Here is a 21,507-nt window from a genome sequence, read left to right on the forward strand (position 1 = left end):
AAGCAGACTTTTATATTTTGATACCTTATTAACTATATGATATTGATTAGTATGAATAGTATGAATATTTTGGGTTTTAGAAGTTTTAATAGGGGAGGTTTTATGAAGTAAATGAACTAAAGTATTAGTATTTTTATGATATATTTTTAAGTCTATGATATTTGTGTTTGCATGTTAGTATGTTACAGAGTTGGTAAAAAAACCGGTTTCAAGCCCGTGAACCGGTTTTCAACCCAACTCGATGACAACCCAAAACCGGTTCCAAACCGACCCAATCCTTAGGTTCATAGAGCAGTTCGATGCCTTAAAGTGGGTTTTTTTTACCTAAAGGAGTTTATAACCTGGACCAAATCGGTTTGATAGGCTCGAACGTTTTTCCTCCTAAACCGATTTATAACCCGGACCGGTTTGGGCCAAACCGCTTTTGATCAGCTGTTGACTAAACCATTCCGGTTTGTACACCACTAGTTAGAGGTGCATAAAATACCCGGTTCCTACCCGTACCCGACCCGCGGATATGACCTGGACAAACCTGGACCCACCGGAAACGCTTCCACATTTACCCGGTCAAAACCTGACCCAATCCTACCCGAAACCCAAAAAAAACTAGGAAAACCAGGTCAAATACCCGGCTATACCCCGAACCGGTTTCTACCCGACCATGTTTTGACTTTTGTTAACCATACCCGGAACCGGTTCCTACCCGGTTCCGTTTTCTAAAAACTACCGGTTTGTGCACCTCTACTACTAGACTACTAGTCACTAGATGCTAGGATGATTTGGGCTTTTGGGTAATAATTATAATTTGGGCTTTCCCTAAGTTTACAAGTGGCATTTCTTTATGTCAAAACAACTTTTACAATAATATGATACATTGATGAAGTGTGATATCCTGTGTTACGGTGAATATGACATAAAGTTGCAAATAAATAGAAAAACAAAATCATCCCTTGAGTATATTATTAGTTGTTAAGATTGCATTTTGTTATTCTTTACGTGTCTTAAAAGTAATAAAGTTAATGCTCTTTCCCATTTACTAAAGTAGCAAAATCCAAATATGACAAATAAGGCATATTAATTTGATAACAAAAGATAAAAAAATGTTATCAGGGTGGAGAGCATGGACCACTACATATTCCTCAAACTTCCTAAATTCAACATATTTGAGGGTATGGACCACTGTATTCCAATGTTTTCATAACCGGACCGGACACCGAACCGGTTCACCGGTTCAACCGGTCGAACCGGCCGAACAAATTCGGTCAAAAAAAGGCGGGTCATGCTTGAAATATGATTTTTCAAAAAAAAAATATTTTTTTTTTCATTGAAAACGTTCAACCGGTCCGGTTTTCCAGTCCGACCGGTCAAACCGGTTCGGACCGGCCGGTTCCCTTGCAACCGAGCGAATATATAGAACCGGACTGGTCGGTGGACCGAATCCCGGTCGGACTGGTTCGACCGGCCGGTCCGGTCTGGTCTCAACAACAATGCTGTATTCCCAAATTCTTTTATATAACGATATACTTTTTGTATTTAATCATTAAGGTTACTGTATTTTTTAAATTTGGAGAGTTTTGTTGTCTCATTCTGGACAAACTATATTATTTTAACCGAGCCTATGCTGGCTTAAAAGTTTGGCTTAGGCGTTCCCTCGGGAAATCATACCATCGGTTGCCACTTGACAGATGTTGTGCCACACTAGAGCAGAACTCTCTAGCGTAATACACAGTGGGACAAAAACCCAGGTGAGGCTTGAGAGCTCAAATTTTTCATTGTCTATATCTACCTTAAATGCCACTAGTGGGGATTGAACTTGGGTCTCTATCGAAAAACCTAAGCTTTCCTACCACTAGGCCATAAGCTAGGGATAAATTTTTTTATTTAGTATTAAATTAATCAAATACAAGATAACACTTCGTTAATTAAAAGCAAACGTTACATTGAAACTAGAAGGAGATGCAATATTAATGTTTCAATGGGTGGCTCGGTTTCACCACTAGAATTTTCGGATTCATGATTAGATGGGTGACAATAATCGAGTAGTTTGATGTTTAATGGGATTGTAGGAATTCATTTGATGAAAAGTGATATGGAAATTGAGATTGATGGACGTTTTGGCTACTTTGGGTGAAAGGTTGTGTGTGGGGTGGAATACGAAAATTGAGATTGTTGGACGTGTTGACTACTTTGGGTGAACTGATTGTTAGCAAAATATATGTTGGAAACATTTGGAGCATAACCTCAAATCTTGAACCGAATTCTCGACCTAAAATCTTATACCTGGTTGTACTTGTTACTCATTACTCATTAAGTTTGCAAGTATCAAACATATATGTTTATGTTCTTAAAGCATCCACAACAACAAACTTTCATTTATGTCAGATTCCAATTTTTTTTTTCAAAAATCCAACTTCTTTTCCACAAAAGGTATCCGAGATACTCATTACACAAAACATGATCTTAAAGGCTTGTTAACATGTTCCAACATACCTATTTACATGTACAACAACATAGTACATTAACACAACTTCCAATGCCACCACGTGTCCAAACAGATCCTTAATTCTCTCAAAACACTTCCTTAAAAACATGTTTATGAGTTTATCCCTTAACCATTCACACTTACTCCAAACCTCACCACCTTAATTATCATTACTTAAAAACAAAACATGTCCGGTGTACAACTAGCGGTGGCTCACGGCTTAGAGCCACCCAAACCCGCCGCGGACCACCGCCGCCCCCTAACATGATGGGTTCCATCCGTTGGATCGAACTCCAACTCGTCGCATTTGTCATGGTCTTTTCCGCCATCGGCCTAGTCCCATTATTCGACCTAGTGTTCCCCGTGGTCACAACTGCATACCTCCTTATTCTGTCGCGGCTCGCTTTTTCTGGAGCCGCGAAAAATAAGAACAATAATAATAATAAAAATAACAATAATAATATTATTATTCAACCTAACACAATGTTACGTGTCTATTCATTAGTTGGGACTGTTATTAGACTGTTTTTACCGTTAGCTTTGTGTTAGGAGGGTTTGCTAAGGGTGACAATGAGGCGGTTAGATCCGCGACACCGCAGTTATTTTTGTTGTCGTTTCAAATATTGACCGAGAATGTTTTTAGTGGGCTGTCGTTGTTTTTAGCCCCGGTTAGAGCGTTGGTGCCGATGTTGTATACGGTTAGGAGGTTGTTTGTGATATTGGATTGGATACAAGATGTTTGGGTTCATAAATCGCTCGATGAAAATGCGCGTGTTCAGGTATGTATTGATATTTTCCACCTGTGTAGTGCATGGTCTTTTTTAAACTTGTATGGTTAATTATTTAAGCTTATATGCATTTGATATTTAAGCTTATATTTAAGCTTATGTATTGATATTTAAGCTTATATGAATTGATATTTTAAGCTTTTATGGTTAATTATTTAAGTTAAAAATAAAAATGTGAAGCTATTTTGCTATTGAGAGTTTACAATTTAACAAAGAGTTTTCAGTGTTAACAAATGATTTGTTAAATCTAGAATATAGTACATATGGAGATAGGAACTAAATCAATATATGAGATTTTGAAAATTATATTTTTCTTTTTTATTTATATTTTTAGAGTTTGGTTTGATTAAGATGGATTTAAACGGTTATGATTACTATGTTTACCATCTGACATACCCTACCTGGTTTTGGTATGAATTTGCAATGTTAACAAAATATGTAATATGAAATAAATAAAATACGCAAGTTTGAACTGGTAAATAAATCAATATATGAAATTTAGTAAATCTTTTAAGCCAGTCCGGTTCAGATTTATTTAACATTTAACCGGTTATGTAGCCGGTTACCATATGACTGACTAGTAGTTAGTCTGGTCCGAGAATAGTGGTTTTGGTGCGATTTTACAATTGAACAAAGAAATTTGTGGTGTTAACAAACAATTCGCATTGTTAACAAAATATGAGAACCAGGATAAACAAAATATGAAGTCAGAAGTAGTATATAAATGAGTATATAGATTTAACCGGTTATGTAGCAAGTTCCCCATCCAAGTAACTGGTCTGGTCTAGTCCGGTTTCAAGAACCCGCAGATGCTAACGTGTCATGTTTTGATTGGACCAGGATATTGCATGGTGTTGGTTTGGGATGAGTCTAGCAGTGGCAAATTTTTCAATAAATATATTTGCATTTTTGATTCCATATTTTCTCCCAAGAGCATTTGAGGTACATTTCAAGGAGAGATATGAGACAGAAGCAAAGTTGGCAGCTGACAAAAATCAAAATGAAACCAAAGATAAGAAGTTTGAGTAATGAAGTTAATTTAGTTACTATTCAGTTATGTTCTTGTTTTCTTGATTATTTTGAGTTCATTGTTACATCTTTTTGTTTATATTGTTTTTTACATTTTGGAAACTAAAAGTTTAGGGGGGTATATGTGACAATTTTGAGTCTTCAGGGAGTTGCTTTATAGTTCTGATGCAATCATACATGATGAGTAAGGGTTGTGCTAGCTACACCACCGCATTTGATTTTACATCATTAAACGACCGTTCACAAAATACTTAGACGACCATTTTAACCAAAAAAAAAAGAAAAAAAGTTAACCCTTCGAAAATTATTAATCAAAACGACCGTTTGAACGTTATTCGGGCACCCCGCTCTAACCATTAGGGAGATCAAACTTTGAAAATTATTGGTAATGGCCAATATTAGGGCAAACTTTGAAAAAAATTTTGGTCAAAGCGCTCGCCCAACTTCTCTGATCGGCTGTTAGAAATAACGTGGAATTAGATGCCAGTCAGTGTGTGTATAGATGGCAATGCTGTAATTAGGTACATGGCCGATTGACAATAAGTTCTCCTACGCATTAACATATATGATCAAATCAATGCAAGAAATGCAGCACACACGCTAATAAAGAAAATCGCGGAGTTTTAACGTGTTTAGAAAGTGAGGAAAAATGGACACTTTTTTATCTTTATGTTGATATAAAATGGACAATGCTAAACGTACCCCTTTCATCTCATTTTTATTGTATTTGAAGTTCGTGAGGTCGACATACCTATTACGGATGCCCTAATTGATTTTATGAATCATTTGCTAATCCCATTACAAATTCAAATAGAACCACCATTTTTTTTTCTCAAATATATAAAAGGTTTAAAATTATATGTATATTAATCAAATGCCTTGAATTATTGTTTTTTAGCGACGTACGAAATACGATCAATATTCGAGTGGGCTTTCCCGAGACAAGATGTCAACGATTCATATTGTTTTTGATGCTCCAGTCCGGACTCACCAAGAACACCATCAAGAAAAATACCCACTACCATTTCCAAAGCACTACTGAGTCATATTTCAAACCTAAGACTATAATATCCCAAGCCTTAACCGTCGTCGGCACATCAACATGCCATTGTACTATATGTTTGGAGATATTTATTGTACTACGCGTATACACTAATTATATGGGCTGATGGGCCTCATGGGGCGTGACAATTCATAGTGTAGTGATAGACAGGCATTTAGTAGCTTATGGACATAATATTAGGTAACTATAAAACATATATTCCACAGAGAAAGCAACAACTGTAGGGCATAACATTAATGTGTCATAAACTATGAAATAAGTTACAATATGTGCTACTTAAGATTTTTTTATCAACCTAAAGAATTATGATAAACACGTTTAAATTTTGACTAATAGGTAACAGGTCGAAACATGTAACTAAGTTTTTACCGCCCAAAATGATGTTCATTCCTTTTTACGATTGCCGCACACGATTAGGATTTGTTAGCTATAAAACTATATTATTACAATATCAACCATTTTATAAAACCAATTAACATTTTAACCAATCTGATCACCAACTGGAGATAATTCAAATGGGTTCAACCCTAAATATTACGCAATCGTTCTTGGTCTGACAGGCCCCGTCTAATAAAATCTTCAATATCCAGGATGTAAATAATAAGGACGGGCTGATCTATCGTGGGACCCGCTTAGAGCTTATGATGAAGATTTGATGGTACAATTGGCTTACCTTTATTTGGGGCTCCTATTCTCATTGTATTTTAGCTTTAAACACTAATATCATATTATCATCAACATGAACTAGTGGACTTGGTACCAAGCTTAACAAGAATAGACAAACAGAAGAGAAGCTTATCAATCATTTCTTGAGATTCCTACCCTCACATTCACATATATGTCTAGTTCGGCCCACGCGTCATACTCAAATTATTTTAATCTCTAACGTAAGAAAAGGGAGCGCGTCGAAGGTCAATACATTTTTTTCTTGAAAGTTTTTTCTGGTCATGTTTAATATTGATATCTTAGCAAAGGTCGCAAATGCTATTTGAATAAGTTGTTTAGGGTCTTGTTTAATCTCTAACTGGCCGGATGAGCTATACATTAGAAAGAAGTTGAAAAGAGCGCGGATCAAAAGGACTGAAAGTCGCTCAAAGTGTATTTTTAATGTGTAAAACAAGTTATGGTATTAATAAATTTTCGTAACCATATATAACGTTGTTGTTGTTGTTATTATTATTATTATATTAGTATTATTATTGTTTTTTAATATTATCATGAAAAATGTTTCTAGATAACCCACCATTTTGCCATCTCCGAATCCTAATCTTAAGGAGTATCAAGAGCCGAGCCAAGGCAAGCTTAAGCGAGCTAACCTGTCTCAATCTCAGTATAGTTACAAACCAAGCCAGCTTGGCTCGGCTTGTTTACAAACTGAGACAATTTTGACTGAGTTCAGAGTCACAAGTCACAATTTTGACAGTTCCTAGGGTTAGTAAATTTAGACCCCAAGTCACAAGTTGGTGAACTTGGGGGACCAATATAAACAAGTCAGACATAGTTGGTTAGCTTTCCTAATTACATTGTAATTAGATTTGGTAATATCTTGGATAACAAGTTAGGGTTAGTCTATACAACCGTTTGCATTGTAATTAAACACTCGGGAGTCATGCAATACCGTTCTTGTAATTCGTTTCGTTCTTTGATATCGATTCACCACTTGACTAAGCATATTGGTAAAATTACCAAAATATAAGATTCTAAAAATGGATCAATCCATGAATAGAAGGTACATGTCTGTTTTCGGATTCACAACCCTTTTAAAAAAGGTAATATATTAATATATTGATGATGATCATTAAATTGTATTGTTCTGATTTTATTTGTAAACAAAGTAAAATTATGCATTAATGTAGGACCATACTTGATCCGACCAAATTGCTCAAAATAAATGCATCCAAATTACCATGAAGTTGTATCTTTAAACATTAAACAAGTACAAGCTCAAATATTTAATTATTCATGTTACCATCAACCTAATCATAGAGATCATTTCGATCATTTCATTCTAACTAGGAGTACAAACGAGCCGAGCTACTTGCGAGCTAGTCGAGCTCAAATCGATAAAAAGCTCGAAAAGAGCCGAGTTTTTCAAGCTCAAGCCAAGCCCATGGACGCAGCTCACTGAGAGCCAGGAGTGGACCCCCCCCCCCCCCCCCCCCGTTTATGAAAATTTCCATACAATTTGAGTCCATCCCCCTTGGCGTTTTCAACCAAGCTTCGCCACTGGCCGAGCCCAAGCCTCAAATGAAGCTCGTTTAGTTATCGAGCCCGAGCCTTGTATGGGAAGCTCGTTTAGGCTCGTCAAGCCTTAACGAGCGTCGTGTGTTTTTAGGTTTTATCTCATTTAGACTTCTATTTATTAGTTTTACATTACCCAGATGAGCTTTGTCTCATTTAAGGCACTACATAAGCTTGAGCCGAGCTTAGGCTCGTTTAAAGTTTTTCTCAAAATATATAAAAAATAAAAATTTAAAACGTATCATAATCTAATTAATAAATAATAAACGAGTCGAGCCCAGGCTTGAAAAACAACTAACAAAGTAACAAGAGCTCGAGCCCTCATAAGTCAAAACAAGCTCAACTCGGGCTTGGCTCGTTTACACCCCTAATTCGCAACCCATAAATTAGCACGTTCGAACAACGAGTTCCATCTCTCATCACCACCGCCACAACCTAATGTAACATTCATGAAATGTCTCTTGACAAATTTCAAATACACTGCACAAAACCTAGGATCAACTCACAAATGCATGCATATTACAACACATCACATAATATGTCAAAACATAAAGTAAAGGTGGTTAATTAACCATTGACTATTTGACCAAATTATTTGATCTTTTGCACATGCATCCAGCCCCTTAACTTTGTTACTTTCTATATGTTCTTGTCTAAAAGCCATGAATTGGAACTTCATAAACCTACTAAATATCATAATAAATAGGAACCTTTCATATACTTTCTCATTATCATATATCTTATTATTCACTAAGCTCTCTAGAGGATTGAAAATGAAGGTAATGCTTTAAATATTTAGAAAATCATATATTGTTATATAGTTATAAACTTATAATGATTCATGCTTGACTATCTTTGTTTCAGTTACTTGACTGGATGCAGCATAAGTTTAGGCAGACGAACAATGAGCCGTCGACAGAATTTGCTCCAAGTACGTTATTATTCATTTACTAGGTTAGAACCCGTGTGATACACGGGTGATTAAAAAGAATACAACAAAAATTTTAAATTTTGATGATATACATAATAATATACCTTTTGGATTAATAAGATATAATGATAAACAATGTTTTGCAATTTATAAATCTATAAAAAAACATACCCTATTTGAATACAGCATTCACTTGAGATCATATTCGGCTCGTATTTAACTCGAGTCATGTCATGTCTCGAGGTGTTAAGACTCGTTTTTCTCGCATTTTATGATTTTCTAAGTTTTCTTTACACAAGCATAAAATAACAACTTACAATATCAAATTATGTGACTCTTAGATAATAGTCATAATACATTGCAAACTATACAAGACTCCAAATCGAAGAAAGTTGGCCGGTTTGGCTTGTTTGAATGGTTTTAACGGTCTGACAGTTTACGGTCGTTTAACATTTATTATTATTTTTATGTTTTTAAGAATATAAAGTTATGTAATATTTTATATCACAAATATCATCTTTTTAAACTTAATACAAAATTATGGTTCAAAAAAAATATTATTTTGTTTAAAGCCACAAAAACCGAACCGTCAAACCATGAAAACTGGCCCGTTCGGTTTGTATTTTCTCAAAACCGTAGGTAATGGCCTGGCCGAAAATTTTCTTCAAAACTTGCCGAACCGGACCGTAAACATATCTAATATTTAGAGGTGGAAATTTCAACTTATTTACCCATAAATAGTTTGATACGGGTTGTGTTCATGTCAAATAGGTTTAAAGTCATCCAAAGTCTCTTTTTAACGTATACAACCCTCTAAATCTTTTTACGCAAAGATTAGGAATATTGTTGAAATAATACCAATATTAAAATAAAAAAGAAACTAGAGATACTAAAAATGACCCATTTTAACCTGAACTCGTTATGACTTGTTACCCAATCAGGGAACTCTTGCTCATGTCTTCCAGGCCAGCCGTCATTCGACGACATACAACTCTACCCCAAATCACACTACTACGCAAAGACTTCAACCAAACCGCAACGAGAAGGGCAGTTTCGTAAATCGTTCACATGCATCGAAACCGCAAAGCAAACAGCAGCCGAAGAAGAATCGGCTGCTGTTTTCTCTGAACTGTTTCACGGGTTCCTTGCAATAGGAACCCTAGCTGCAGAAACAGGCACTAATGAACCGAAAACACCAACTTTTTCCACTTATAATATTGAGGAAGAAAGTCAAGAAACCGAACCGACAGAAGATGAACTAAAGCTCATTAATGATGAGTTGGAGAAGGTTTTGGAACCCGAAGGTAGGGAAAGTGGAGCGGTGGTTTGTCCGCTGCAAGATTATTTGTTCGGTTCGGTTATTGAGTTGTCGGAAACAGTAGCAGTGCCAGTAACAGCAAAGAAAGAAAAGGAGCATAGGACATCACTTGGAGAGTTGTTTCAAAAGACTAAACCAGTTGTAGAGGTTATTAATGAAGGAAAAAATATTAAAACCGAAAAGATTAAAGAGAAAGAAAGCGAAAAGTCTGCTGTTTGCTTGATGAAGAAGATACTTAAAGGAAGAACACATTCCTCTAAGCACTCCACGGGGGATAAAAAGCCGTCGCGCAAGGTATACTAGTCATATTCGTGTTCGTTTGTTTAACTTTAACTGAACAAATGATCGAACACAAACAATTAAACGAATGAAGGTTTCTTGTTCGTATTCGTTTTGTGGTTTGTTAACAGTATAAACAAAAATTTCTTGAACGTAAACAAATTTAAATGAATACATTAACGAACGTATGTAAATTAGCTAAAACTGTTAAAAGTAAATGTGAACAACAATATGTAGGCCTAAACAGTTATTAAAACTAAGATTAAATTGTAATGGGCCTAAAAAACTTAAATGAATATATTAACGAGCTTAAAAAAATGTAAATTAACAAACATAAATGAACATAAGCGAATGAACGAGAGTACGAGAACATGCATTCATATTCATTTGTTTAACTAAATGAACAAAAAAGTTACATTCATGTTCGTTCATTTGCTAAAAAACGAACTAATTTAAATGACTGAACAAGACTTGTATTCACGCTCGTTCATTTAAACTAAATGAACAAAAAAGTTATTAGTAGACTATATTATTAGCTTGAGCCCATGGGCCTAAACCCTAGATACCTAGTGGTCGTGGGCTCACACTAATTATACAGTCTAATAATCATGTTGAGGTTCGTTCGCTTACTAAATAAACGAACCTCCCACCGAATAGTTCACTGCTCATTTACATGCCTAAGGTATGCAGATCTTTAATATTATTCGGTTACATTTCTAACATGTTATGTGGAACATATATGCAGATTTTACAAATGTTTCATAGGAAGGTTCACCCTAAAGGACATCCGGTTGAACCCAAGTTTGAAAATAATATAAAACATGTTACAGAAGGCAACATGTTGTCTGAAGATGTTATATTTCCTATGGTGGATATTACTAAAAAGAGTGCAAACTGCACTGTTGGCCACATGCCATCTGGATGTTGTGTGACTGATTCAGATGGGAACAGAGAATGCTGGATTAAGTCAGATGCTGACTGTAAGTATCCAAACATCCACCATCTATTATTTCATATAAAACATATAGATTTTAGTATTTTTAATATAATATTATTTTTACAAAATATGACATTGATAGTCCATTGTCTAATGCATATGCACCTTTGATGTTGAAGTGAAATATACACTTCTTACTTTATCACATTATTTATTCCAAAAAGAACGCCCGAATCATTTTGGACCACAAAAGAAACTTTTTTGAAGAAAAATGAAAAAAATTATAAATTTATAAAACAAAAAAAAACGTGAAAATAAAAAAGGTAAAAAAAACAAAAATCTTTATATTTCATCCCGGTTTTATAAAAAAATAAAAAAAAAATATCGGTTTAGCAAAATTATACATATATGTATAATACGTATATTTTAATGTTATACGTGTTATTCTTTATACACATATGTACAATTAAGATAAATGATAATGTACATATGTGTGCATTATGTAAATTGAGATTAAATTAAAAAAAATACATATGTGTATAATTAAGGTTTTTTCTTTTGAAACCGGGATGAAAAATAAAAATTTTTGGTTTTTTTACTTTTAAAAAATTTTCGTTTTTCTTCGTTTTATAATTTTTAAGGGGTTTTTTTTGTGGTTCAAAATGGTTCTCAAAGTTCTCAGTTTCAAAAAGTTCTCTTAGGATCCTCACCGCGCCCCCATACGTACATACATAAGTATCGGGGCTCATTCATTACATATATTTTTAGTGTAGAACGACAAGAAACGCATAAGCACTTGTAAATAGTCGTTTTAGAATAGTGGGCTAGAAAAAAGAGAAAATGTTTTCAGTTACGTATGTTTTATGTACATGTATTTATACGATTCCAACAGTTTATTATCTGAAATTGGCTTTGTATGGAACCAACTCTGTATTACTGTATGCATAAAACTCTAACCAAAAGCAATCTTATATTTTCATATTTGTTCATGACACTTATGCAGTCAATCTCGGTGGTATCTCGGTTATCGGTCCTTATATGAAATATCGGTCAAAATATCGGTACCGATAATATCAGCAATATTGACCGATATTTCACCGATATTCCCGATATTAGTGTTTTAAGTCTTAATTTTCAACTTTTAATGTTTAATGTTGGTGTTTTGAGTCTTAATCGGTTCCCACTTGCTACAACTGTTAGTGTTTTACAAGTTGCAAAAGGATAATTTGTTAATTGTAGGAGAATATACTGTATTGTTAGTGTTAAAGTGCTATATATATATATTCTGCATGATATTAAAATTACCGATATCCCACCGATATCTCACCGCGATAACCGATATCTCAAATATCGGTCCTCGACCGATATCCGATATTTTTCCGCATTAACTGCTTAGCATGACACATGATTGGTATTTCATGTGTAGACTTGGTGCTGGAACTGTAGAAGCCAAAAGATGAAGAAAAAAAAACAAAAAAAAAAGTGGAATGCAAGGTTGTAATTGGCTGAAAGTGGGCTGGAAGAAGCAAAATATATTGTGAGTGTGATTTGTTTTCCTTTTGGTAAGTAATATAATGACAAGTGTTATATGAGCATTGTAAGAATAAAAGGGTATATGGTTATCAAATGCATGAGCCATGCATGATGATTAACTTATATTCCTTAAGATACTTGAATTTGTGCAGTCTTTTATGTGGATTTCATGAAGTTTTTTATATTTTTCATGTAAGCATATGTTCTTCAAAAGATTTAAAGAAACTTGGAGCAACTTTCTTAAGTTATTTTTTAGTTTTTACATAGTTATCGCATGTGAACAACGTGTGATAAGTCAGTCGTGTACTCGTCATCTTAATGAAATCTAAAAAAATATAGGAAATATGATACGATAATAAATATTATTTAAGTTTAATATATATGAATTAAGTTTATCTATTATTTAGTTTCCTTGGTATACTTTAATTGCGTTTCCTTAGTGTTTTATCTTTTCCTAGTTTTATGCTTTAGTTTTTCTATAAATTATATTCTTCGTTTAAGAAAAAGAATAAGAAAAATAATCAGAAAATTGTCTCAAGTTCGGTTTCTCTTCTCTCATTTTCTTGGAGCCTAACCCACTCTACGGGTCTATCGGGATATTGACCATCTCGAATCGGTCTCTTATCAAAATACAAAGCAACTATAGGAAATAGGAAGCAACTATCTAAGTCAAATCCAAAAAATAATAATAACAAAGTACCCAATTGTATAGGTTTGAACCTGTGAGCGCCCGCTAATGTAAATATGACCAAACCAAAGAAAATTATCATTAATTTTTGACAGCCGGTTTTTAGAGTTTTTATTGGTGCCATCATCCTACAAAAAGTACATACAAATATTTTTGTTCACCGGTGTCATCCGTCCTCCGCCCCTAATTTAGTAGGGTGTAGAGATTCATAATTCCATACATACCAAACACTACTCTCGTGATCTCATTTGATCCGATCAGCTTAACAAAAATTTTAAGTTGGGTCACTATGAATTCAGGAAATGACAAACCAAACATCGGTTTTAGAGGTTTTAACAGTTTGACACTTAAGTTTGCACGGTTTGACCCGGTCCAGCCGATCCCATGTTCTAAAAGACCAGCTAGACCATTAAACCGTCAAAACCAAAACCGGTCGGCATGCTTTGGTTCAATTCAAGCTGTACAAACAATTTATAAAAACCACTAGTATTAAACTATTAAAGCAGTTTAAAAGGTTATAAACATTTTAATACACTGAAATCAACTTTGAACCAATTAATTATTCCATTTTTAACTAAAAAAGTTTTCATTTTCAACAAATATTAGAATTATTTTTACATATAAATCAACAAACTTTGTAATTAACAGTTTACATATCATCATCACACAATTTTCACTTTCCTTTGAAAGAATTGGATCTAAATACCCTCAAGAATCATATCATATCATATCAGCATGTATTATCCATGTAGTCTACCAGTAATTCACTAACCATACCTCTATCGGGAATCTTCCCCGCTGCGCCATATATCGGTGCAAGTCCTCCGCTTATTGGCCCAGGATTCTTTTTCACCTAAAAGAATCAATGAACAGTTTACTAGTAAGACGAAACACACACACCTAACAACTAACAATTTTAATTATTTATTTCATACATTTAATATTATTTGAGGGTAACTTTGTCATTTATTATATGTGAATGATTACATATAAGAAATTAAAAAAATGCCCTCAAATAATAATAATATATAAAATAAATATATAAATATAAAGATTGTTACTTAAGAGTTCTTAAAGTGTTTTTGAATTATTTGGAAGTTCTTAATAGGCAAGAAAAGCTGGAAACTTACGATTTGCACTGAATCCTTAAGATCGTTGAGGAATTCATCGACAACGGGAACGTGTTGAAGGGTCACACATATATGAATGCTGAAACATGAACAATAACAATAAGATTTAAAATGTCATTTTCCATATTATTATTATTATTTCATGAACCGAAATAAATACTATATTTACCTGTTGGGTCTCTGCAAGGGACTTAAATGCCAGCCTTTAGTGGACAATATGTCATTCACTTCAAATATGTCAATAACGTTAGAGCCGAACGCCACAATTGTCATATCTGGCCTTCCAATTATAAACAATTCAGGGATATCTTTCGCGCTACAAAACATTCAAACAATGGGCAGATTGGTAAATAGTAATTTCAATGTTAATAATAATAATAATAATAATAATAATAACAAAAAGAGGAGAAAATACCCTTGTATTTTCTTTGATGCTTCCATAATCTCTCTTGTGTGTTCAAGGTAACCTTGAAATCATACAAAACGATGATTATTTAACTTTTATAAAATGTAGTAAAAGGAGTGCTTAAATTATAAAATCAAAATTAAATATGTGACCTTCTTGCCCTAAAGAAATCATGGCGGCCCAAGCCCCTGCAATCACATTTCCAGGTCGGCTACCGGCAATTGTTGGAGATACATACAGACCACCAGACCACTCGGTAACTGTAGTATTAACATAAAATGCACTTTAAAAAACACAAGTATTTCAAATTTCGACATTTCGTACATCAAGCCCATACGTAATTGTGGAAATTTAAACCTGTTTACTTATAATTGGGTCGATTTGGGTTATGATTTATCATTAATGAGTTAAAAACATATGATGCGAGTTATGCTTTATCGGTTTGGTCTCAAACCGAACCAAAAACAGAATATTCACCGTTCGGTTTTACTATTTGGGCTTGAAATATTTGGGTGTAAATCTTTTTATTTATAAACGATTTGATTATCATATATTTGGGCCTAAAATATTTGGGTTACACTACTTGTTAAATTCTTATAAATACTTAACGTTCATGATCAGAAATGAAAATCCAAAAACTCGGTTCAGTTTTTCCGGTTTTTGTTAGATGCAACATCGAAACCGAACCGAAAATCCGGATTTATGAAAGCATAAACCCAAAGAATCTTACCAGCAACAAATTGGTGCTGTTTAAGTCGCAATGATACACAAGTAAGCCAAATTCCAGCACGCCAGCCATCATCAAATATGAAAAAAAGCAAGGAAAGATAATAAGAACTCAAACCCAAATTCATGCACCATATAGCATGTGAGCTTATACGTATATAATTAAAACTTAAATATCGGTAAGACGAGTAAAAACCAACCAAAAATTAATATTTATCACAAACAAAAAATTGAGAAATTTGGTCGACTTTAATGCTTAAAAGTTAACAAATCTTTCAATAGAGAAGTAAAAGTGTGAATTTTTGTGTTATATAAACCATACATTAAGCATTGGTTAGTTCATATGTTTTTACTAATATTTAAGTTCTTATTTGATCCTCACACACACACACACACATATGATTTATAAGTTATAACATTATAAATTAGATACTTTTTGAAAAGATAATCATGGTTCACCTGTGTTACTAGAAGTTTGTAAACAGATGACACGCTAAATTGTTGAATTACAGTGACATATTCAAATAAATTGAAACCACATTGCAACTTAATAGACTAGTTACCTTCCGAATTTCATGATTTCTGTATAAAACTATGCTGGTCCCTTTGGGTGCCAACCCATACTTATGCACATCTGCTGATATAGAGGTCACTCCTTGGACAGTAAAATCAAATGGTGGAATAGGATACCTGAAATAATAATACTACTACTATTAATAATAACAATTAACGGAGAATTTCATATATAACCCTACAAACTTGTAAAATATCATATAGCCCAACTTAAAGGAACTTTTAGTTTATGACCATTTTACCCTTGTCATAAATATAATCTTTTAACTGTAGCGGCAACAACAATTTTAACCAAATCTCATTTTTAGGCCAACAAATAAAAAAAATATTCTTAATGGATTTCTTAATGGATAAATATAAAATCTTGTAGAATAAAATTGGGTGTATATGAAATCTTAATGTTTTAGAAAAATAAAGGTAAAATGGTCATTCTTAAATTGTTTTTGACCAAATAGGTAAGTTTGATATTTTAACTACTCTAAGGGAATATATGATATTATAAATTTGGGTTGGGCATATATGACATTTCTAAAGTTTGTAGGGGTATATACGAAATTTTCCCTAACAACAACAATAATAACAATAATTATTATAATAGTAATGAATAGAAAGCTAAGATAATCACACCCGAGTTTACGTGCAAAAGGCAACACAAAACCACCAAGACAAAGGTCTACATGCAAACAAATCCCATATTTAACTGCTAATTCACCGAGCTCCTACAAGGTATAACTCCCAAAATGATCACCAGCGCACAAATCATTCAAATAATTTAATGACCCGAAAACTTGACTTTACCTCAATTGGGTCGATGATTCCATGTGGAAAACCAGGAGCTGATCCAACAATCTGATTTGCAATTAAAAGTTTGAATTGTTAAGATTTAGGCACATCAAAAGCGACTGAATATATGACAATCAGTAGGTACCATTATGGTGTTTTTGTTGATATATTTCTTCATAGCTTTAACATCCGCTTGAAATTCCTTATTCACGGGAACACGCCACAGCTTGATTTTGAAATATTGGCAAGCTTTGTCATAAGCTGAGTGTGCAGATTCAGGGATTACCCTGCACTCAAAAATTAAAACTTTATAGATTGCAGGTGGATATTTTAAGTCAAAAGCCAACTATTTACTAATAGCGGGTTGACTCATTGCAGCCAGTTTGACCAGCACACTAAGTTTAAACTGACTCGTTACCCAACCTGACCATTGTAAATCATTACAGTACAGTTGAGAAACTACCTTATTATTTTAATAATATAATTTTTAAAACCATATGTAATGCATTAGTTATTTACAAAACACAAATTCCGAACAAAAAGGATGGATAATGGATAGGTTGGCAGTCGGCCCAACCCAGCCCGAACCATTTAACCAGCAAATTAAAACACCAATTTGACCCGAATCCGTTTTAACCCATTACCAATCCCGCCCATTTGGTCCTAATTCATTTCAATTAAAATAAAGTACCTAACTACTTTTATAATATGGTTTCTATCATATGTAATGCGTCAATTCTTTACAATACCCAAAATGGACAAAATGGGTCGAACTCAATCCACCCCAGCTCAGTCCGTTTTGACCCGTTACCCAGCATGACGGAATCACCGACCCACCCGTATTGCCACCTTAAATGGTAAAGTTAGTTGAAACAGTAGAATCAAACCCACATCTCGGGACGTGTAATATTCTTTTTCGCCCTCATATAATCACGCGACGTTTTGACAGCAAGTAATATACTCTCGGTTCCTCCTGAAGTCATATTGCCACATATATTCCCTCCAGATGCCTTTTCTTTACTTCCAAAAAGAGCACCAGTCATTGCAACCACTTCTGCCTCAAATCTCACAACACTCTTGAATACATCTAAATGTAACGGGTTCGTATGTGCAAACCTAAAATTAAAATACAATATTCAAATGATTATAAAGATTTTATGGTCTAAAACATAGAACAGAATGTGAGTTTAAAAAATGGCATCTTACTAACATCGAACATGCCTCGTTTATTAACGAAAAGTGACCTTCAGATTCATTTCCTCCAATATACCTGCAAAAGAAAAAAAAAGTAATATGTTCCGAGTGTAAAAAATAACAAAATAAATATAATAAACTAATAATATTGTAGAAAGGTTTGTAGAACATACACTGTACCAGAACATCTGCCCTGCCAAGATGGATCCTTTTGTTTTAAGTCTTTCATTTCTTCTAGAACCTTAGTTCCTAATCCCGTATTTGGGAGCTCGGTTTTCCAACCATCCCTTAAAGATTTACCAGAAGATTGTAATTTTTCAACAACCTGTGTAGTAGAACATGCTTCCCATTTTTAATATAATCAATTTCCCCTTTTCATACAGAAATATATTAACCAACAATTCATATTGTATAAGCAGCAATTCTTAGTTTAAAACTTTAAATACTGCAAATAATTACACTTTCACCACTTGCAACATTTTGATGGAGAAAAGTGATGATTATCAACTTATTTTAGGGTGAAAAAATCCATTTAAAATTTTTCACTTTAAGATGCTAGTTTCAACCTGATTATTCTTGTCTGTTTAAAATTATAACTTTACCCTTTGGTGAATAAGTTTAAATCCCTAAATTAATTTCTCATTTGGATTATCATAGGTTTAGCATGTTACAATCTAAATTCATCTAGTAGCTAGTACTAACTAGTTGCTACTTAGAAGATTATACAACTGGACTTGCATGTGCATCATATGACTAATAAATCACTCGAAAAGTATGAACTCTTAATTAATCACATAAATCACATGAATGACTATACTATTCCCTAAATTAAACACTGTAACCTAAATATCTGCAATTTAACATGCACCATACCTTTTGTTTTTCAGCATCAAAGTGCCTCTGCACACCAGGCACCAACCTGTTAAGATTTTATAAGCAAATATCAATGGATATTATCCAAAATCACAACCGATGATATGTGATGCTACTAGGGGTGTAAACAAGCCGAGCCAAGCCCAAGCTTGACTAGGCTCGAGCTCGGCTCTTTTTGAATTCTTTTACTAAAGCTTGAGCGTCGGCTCGTGAGTCAACTTTTCAAGCTCAAGCTCAGCTCGTTGATTATTTATTAATTTCACATTACCAAACCGAGCTCCGCCAAGCTTTAACTCATTAAAGGTCTCGAACACGAGCTCAGGCCAAGCTTAGCCTCATTAAGGTGTTTTTTTTTTAATATATAGACATCATTAAAATGCAAATAAATAAATTAATTATTTAATAGTAAACAATCCGAGGCTGAACAGGTAGTTTATTATTTATTAATTTATATACGTTATTAATTATTATTATATATTTCGAAACAAATCCTTAAATGAGCCTAAGCTTGGTTAGTATCTTAAACGAGCCAAAGCTCGGCTCGAGCTCGGCTGTAATGTGTGAAATTAAAGAGCTCGAGCTACTAAGTATTGATTTCACATTACATAACCGAGCTTAGCCAGGCTTTGACTCGTTTAAGGTCCTGCACACGAGCTCGAGCCGAGCTTAGGCTTGTTTAAGGAGTTTTTTAAAAATATATAAACGCAATTAAAATGTAAATAAATTAATTAATAACTGGTAAACGATCCGAGCTCGGCTCGGATCGTTTATTACTTATTAATTTATATACATTTTCAATTATGTTTATATATTTTGAAAAAAAATCCTTAAACAAGCCTAAGCTCGTGAGCAGGACCTTAAACGAGTCAAAGCTAAAGTGTGAAACTAACAAGTTCGAACTAATTGAAATGATAATAATACTTACTTGACTAGTGTCATGACGAATTTATTATTAATTAATTTCACATTACACAACCGAGCTAAACCAAGCTTTGACTCATTTAAGGTCTTGCACACGAGCTCGAACCGAGCTTAGACTCATTAAGGATTCTTTTCAAAACATATAAAAACAACTAAAAGCGTATATAATAAATTAATTAATAATTAGCAAACGAGCCGAGGTATATAAAGCTCGGCTCGTTTGCTAATTATTAATTAATTTATTATATACGCTTTTAGTTAATTTATATATTTTGAAAAGAATCCTTAAAGAAGCCTAAGCTCGGTTCGAGCTGGTGCACAGGGCCTTAAACGAGTCAAAGCTCGGCTCAAGCTCGTTTGTGTAGTGTGAAATAAAAGAGGCGAACTAATTGAAATGATCTTATCTAATTATCGAAACATGATAATAATACGTGAATACTTACTTGACTGACTAGTTTCATGACGAATTTATTATTAATTAATTTTACATTACACAACAGAGCTAAGCCAAGCTTTGACTCATTTAAGGCCCTTCACACGAGCTCGAGCCGAGCTTAAGCTCATTAAGGAGTTTTTTTCAAAATAACTAAAACGCATATAGATTAATTAATAACTAGTAATTAATTAATCTATATGCGTTTTAATTATTTTTATATATATTGAAAAAACCTCCTTAAACAAGCCTAAGCTCGGTTCGAGTAGTGTGAAATAAAAGAGGCGGACTAATTGAATTATATTGAAACGATATTATCTACTTACTTGACTAGTGTCATGACGAATTTAATAACCGTGGCTTTAACTCCGTTCTCGTGGACCACTTGAGCAACCGATTGAACGATTCGTGCAATTAAAAACGTTACGATTGGAATAACAGCGATTGCTAGCGGTTCGAATTGAGATAAGAAGGAGTTAGCGGATGCTCGTAGTTGAATAAGTGTAGAAAGAATCGAAGATGAGTCCATGATTAATGAGTAATTGAAGTTGATAGGATAATAGGATTATTATAGGTTAGGGATTAAATAGAGTTTAGAGTTTGGGTGTTGCGTAAAGGCGTTGGGTTTAATGGAGATTTGATTTGATGCCAATTGATGATAACAAGTAACGACAATGTTCCGCCGTTTTTTACCGCTCGCGAGCAAATTTTGACGGTTTACCGAATCGGTAACAAAGTTTTGAGTTTCGGTATTGATATGGTACCGGTATTTCTTGAATTTTAGCTTAAATACCGGTACCGAACCGAAAATTATAGCCCCGGTACCGGTAACAAGAATTTGCGGTTTTCGGGATCGGAATTTTCGGTACCAATCTCTTCCTTACTGTTTAGTTGTAATTTGTAAATCAAGCAAGGCGAGTTAAAACTAAAGCGGGCGAAATTTGGCTTAAACACCGGTATCGAATCGATACCGAACCGAAAATTTCGGCCCCGGTGCTGGTACCAAGAATTTGCGATTTTCGGGATCGGGATTGTCGGTACCAATCTCATCCCTACTGTTTAGTTGTGATTAGTAAATCAAGCGAGGCGAGTAAAAACTAAAGCGGGGTGTCAAAAAAATCTGATTCTGAATATTTAAATTTTTGGATTTGAGTTTTTTTTTTCCTGGAACGATCAATT

At 34.0% G+C, this 21,507-nt stretch overlaps 2 protein-coding genes and 1 pseudogene across 2 annotated transcripts; 2 read left to right on the forward strand and 1 right to left on the reverse strand.

Moving 5' to 3' along the window:
* Nucleotides 1-2,746: 2,746 nt before the first annotated feature.
* LOC143530440 (uncharacterized) lies at nucleotides 2,747-4,299 on the forward strand (annotated as a pseudogene).
* A 4,028-nt stretch (nucleotides 4,300-8,327) lies between these two features.
* On the forward strand, nucleotides 8,328-12,514 carry LOC143530457 (protein LAZY 1-like). Its single transcript, XM_077025990.1, has 5 exons — nucleotides 8,328-8,382; nucleotides 8,468-8,534; nucleotides 9,476-10,146; nucleotides 10,877-11,111; nucleotides 12,495-12,514. Exons 1-5 carry the CDS (start codon nucleotides 8,377-8,379, stop codon nucleotides 12,512-12,514), a joined length of 999 nt encoding a protein of 332 aa, XP_076882105.1. The 5' UTR covers nucleotides 8,328-8,376.
* Nucleotides 12,515-13,909: 1,395 nt separating this feature from the next.
* Nucleotides 13,910-20,857, reverse strand: LOC143530458 (sphingosine-1-phosphate lyase-like). Its single transcript, XM_077025991.1, has 14 exons — nucleotides 20,655-20,857; nucleotides 18,975-19,020; nucleotides 18,275-18,426; nucleotides 18,118-18,177; nucleotides 17,799-18,023; nucleotides 17,053-17,194; nucleotides 16,923-16,973; nucleotides 16,752-16,843; nucleotides 16,099-16,241; nucleotides 14,978-15,085; nucleotides 14,835-14,886; nucleotides 14,589-14,735; nucleotides 14,420-14,498; nucleotides 13,910-14,142 (listed from the first exon to the last, which is right to left on the reverse strand). Exons 1-14 carry the CDS (start codon nucleotides 20,855-20,857, stop codon nucleotides 14,020-14,022), a joined length of 1,623 nt encoding a protein of 540 aa, XP_076882106.1. The 3' UTR covers nucleotides 13,910-14,019.
* Between the last annotated feature and the right edge of the window lie 650 nt (nucleotides 20,858-21,507).

The sequence above is a fragment of the Bidens hawaiensis genome, unplaced genomic scaffold (assembly GCF_021521415.1).
Source record: "Bidens hawaiensis isolate Kalapana, Puna unplaced genomic scaffold, B.hawaiensis_p1.1 tig00008946_1, whole genome shotgun sequence".
NCBI lineage: Eukaryota > Viridiplantae > Streptophyta > Magnoliopsida > Asterales > Asteraceae > Bidens > Bidens hawaiensis.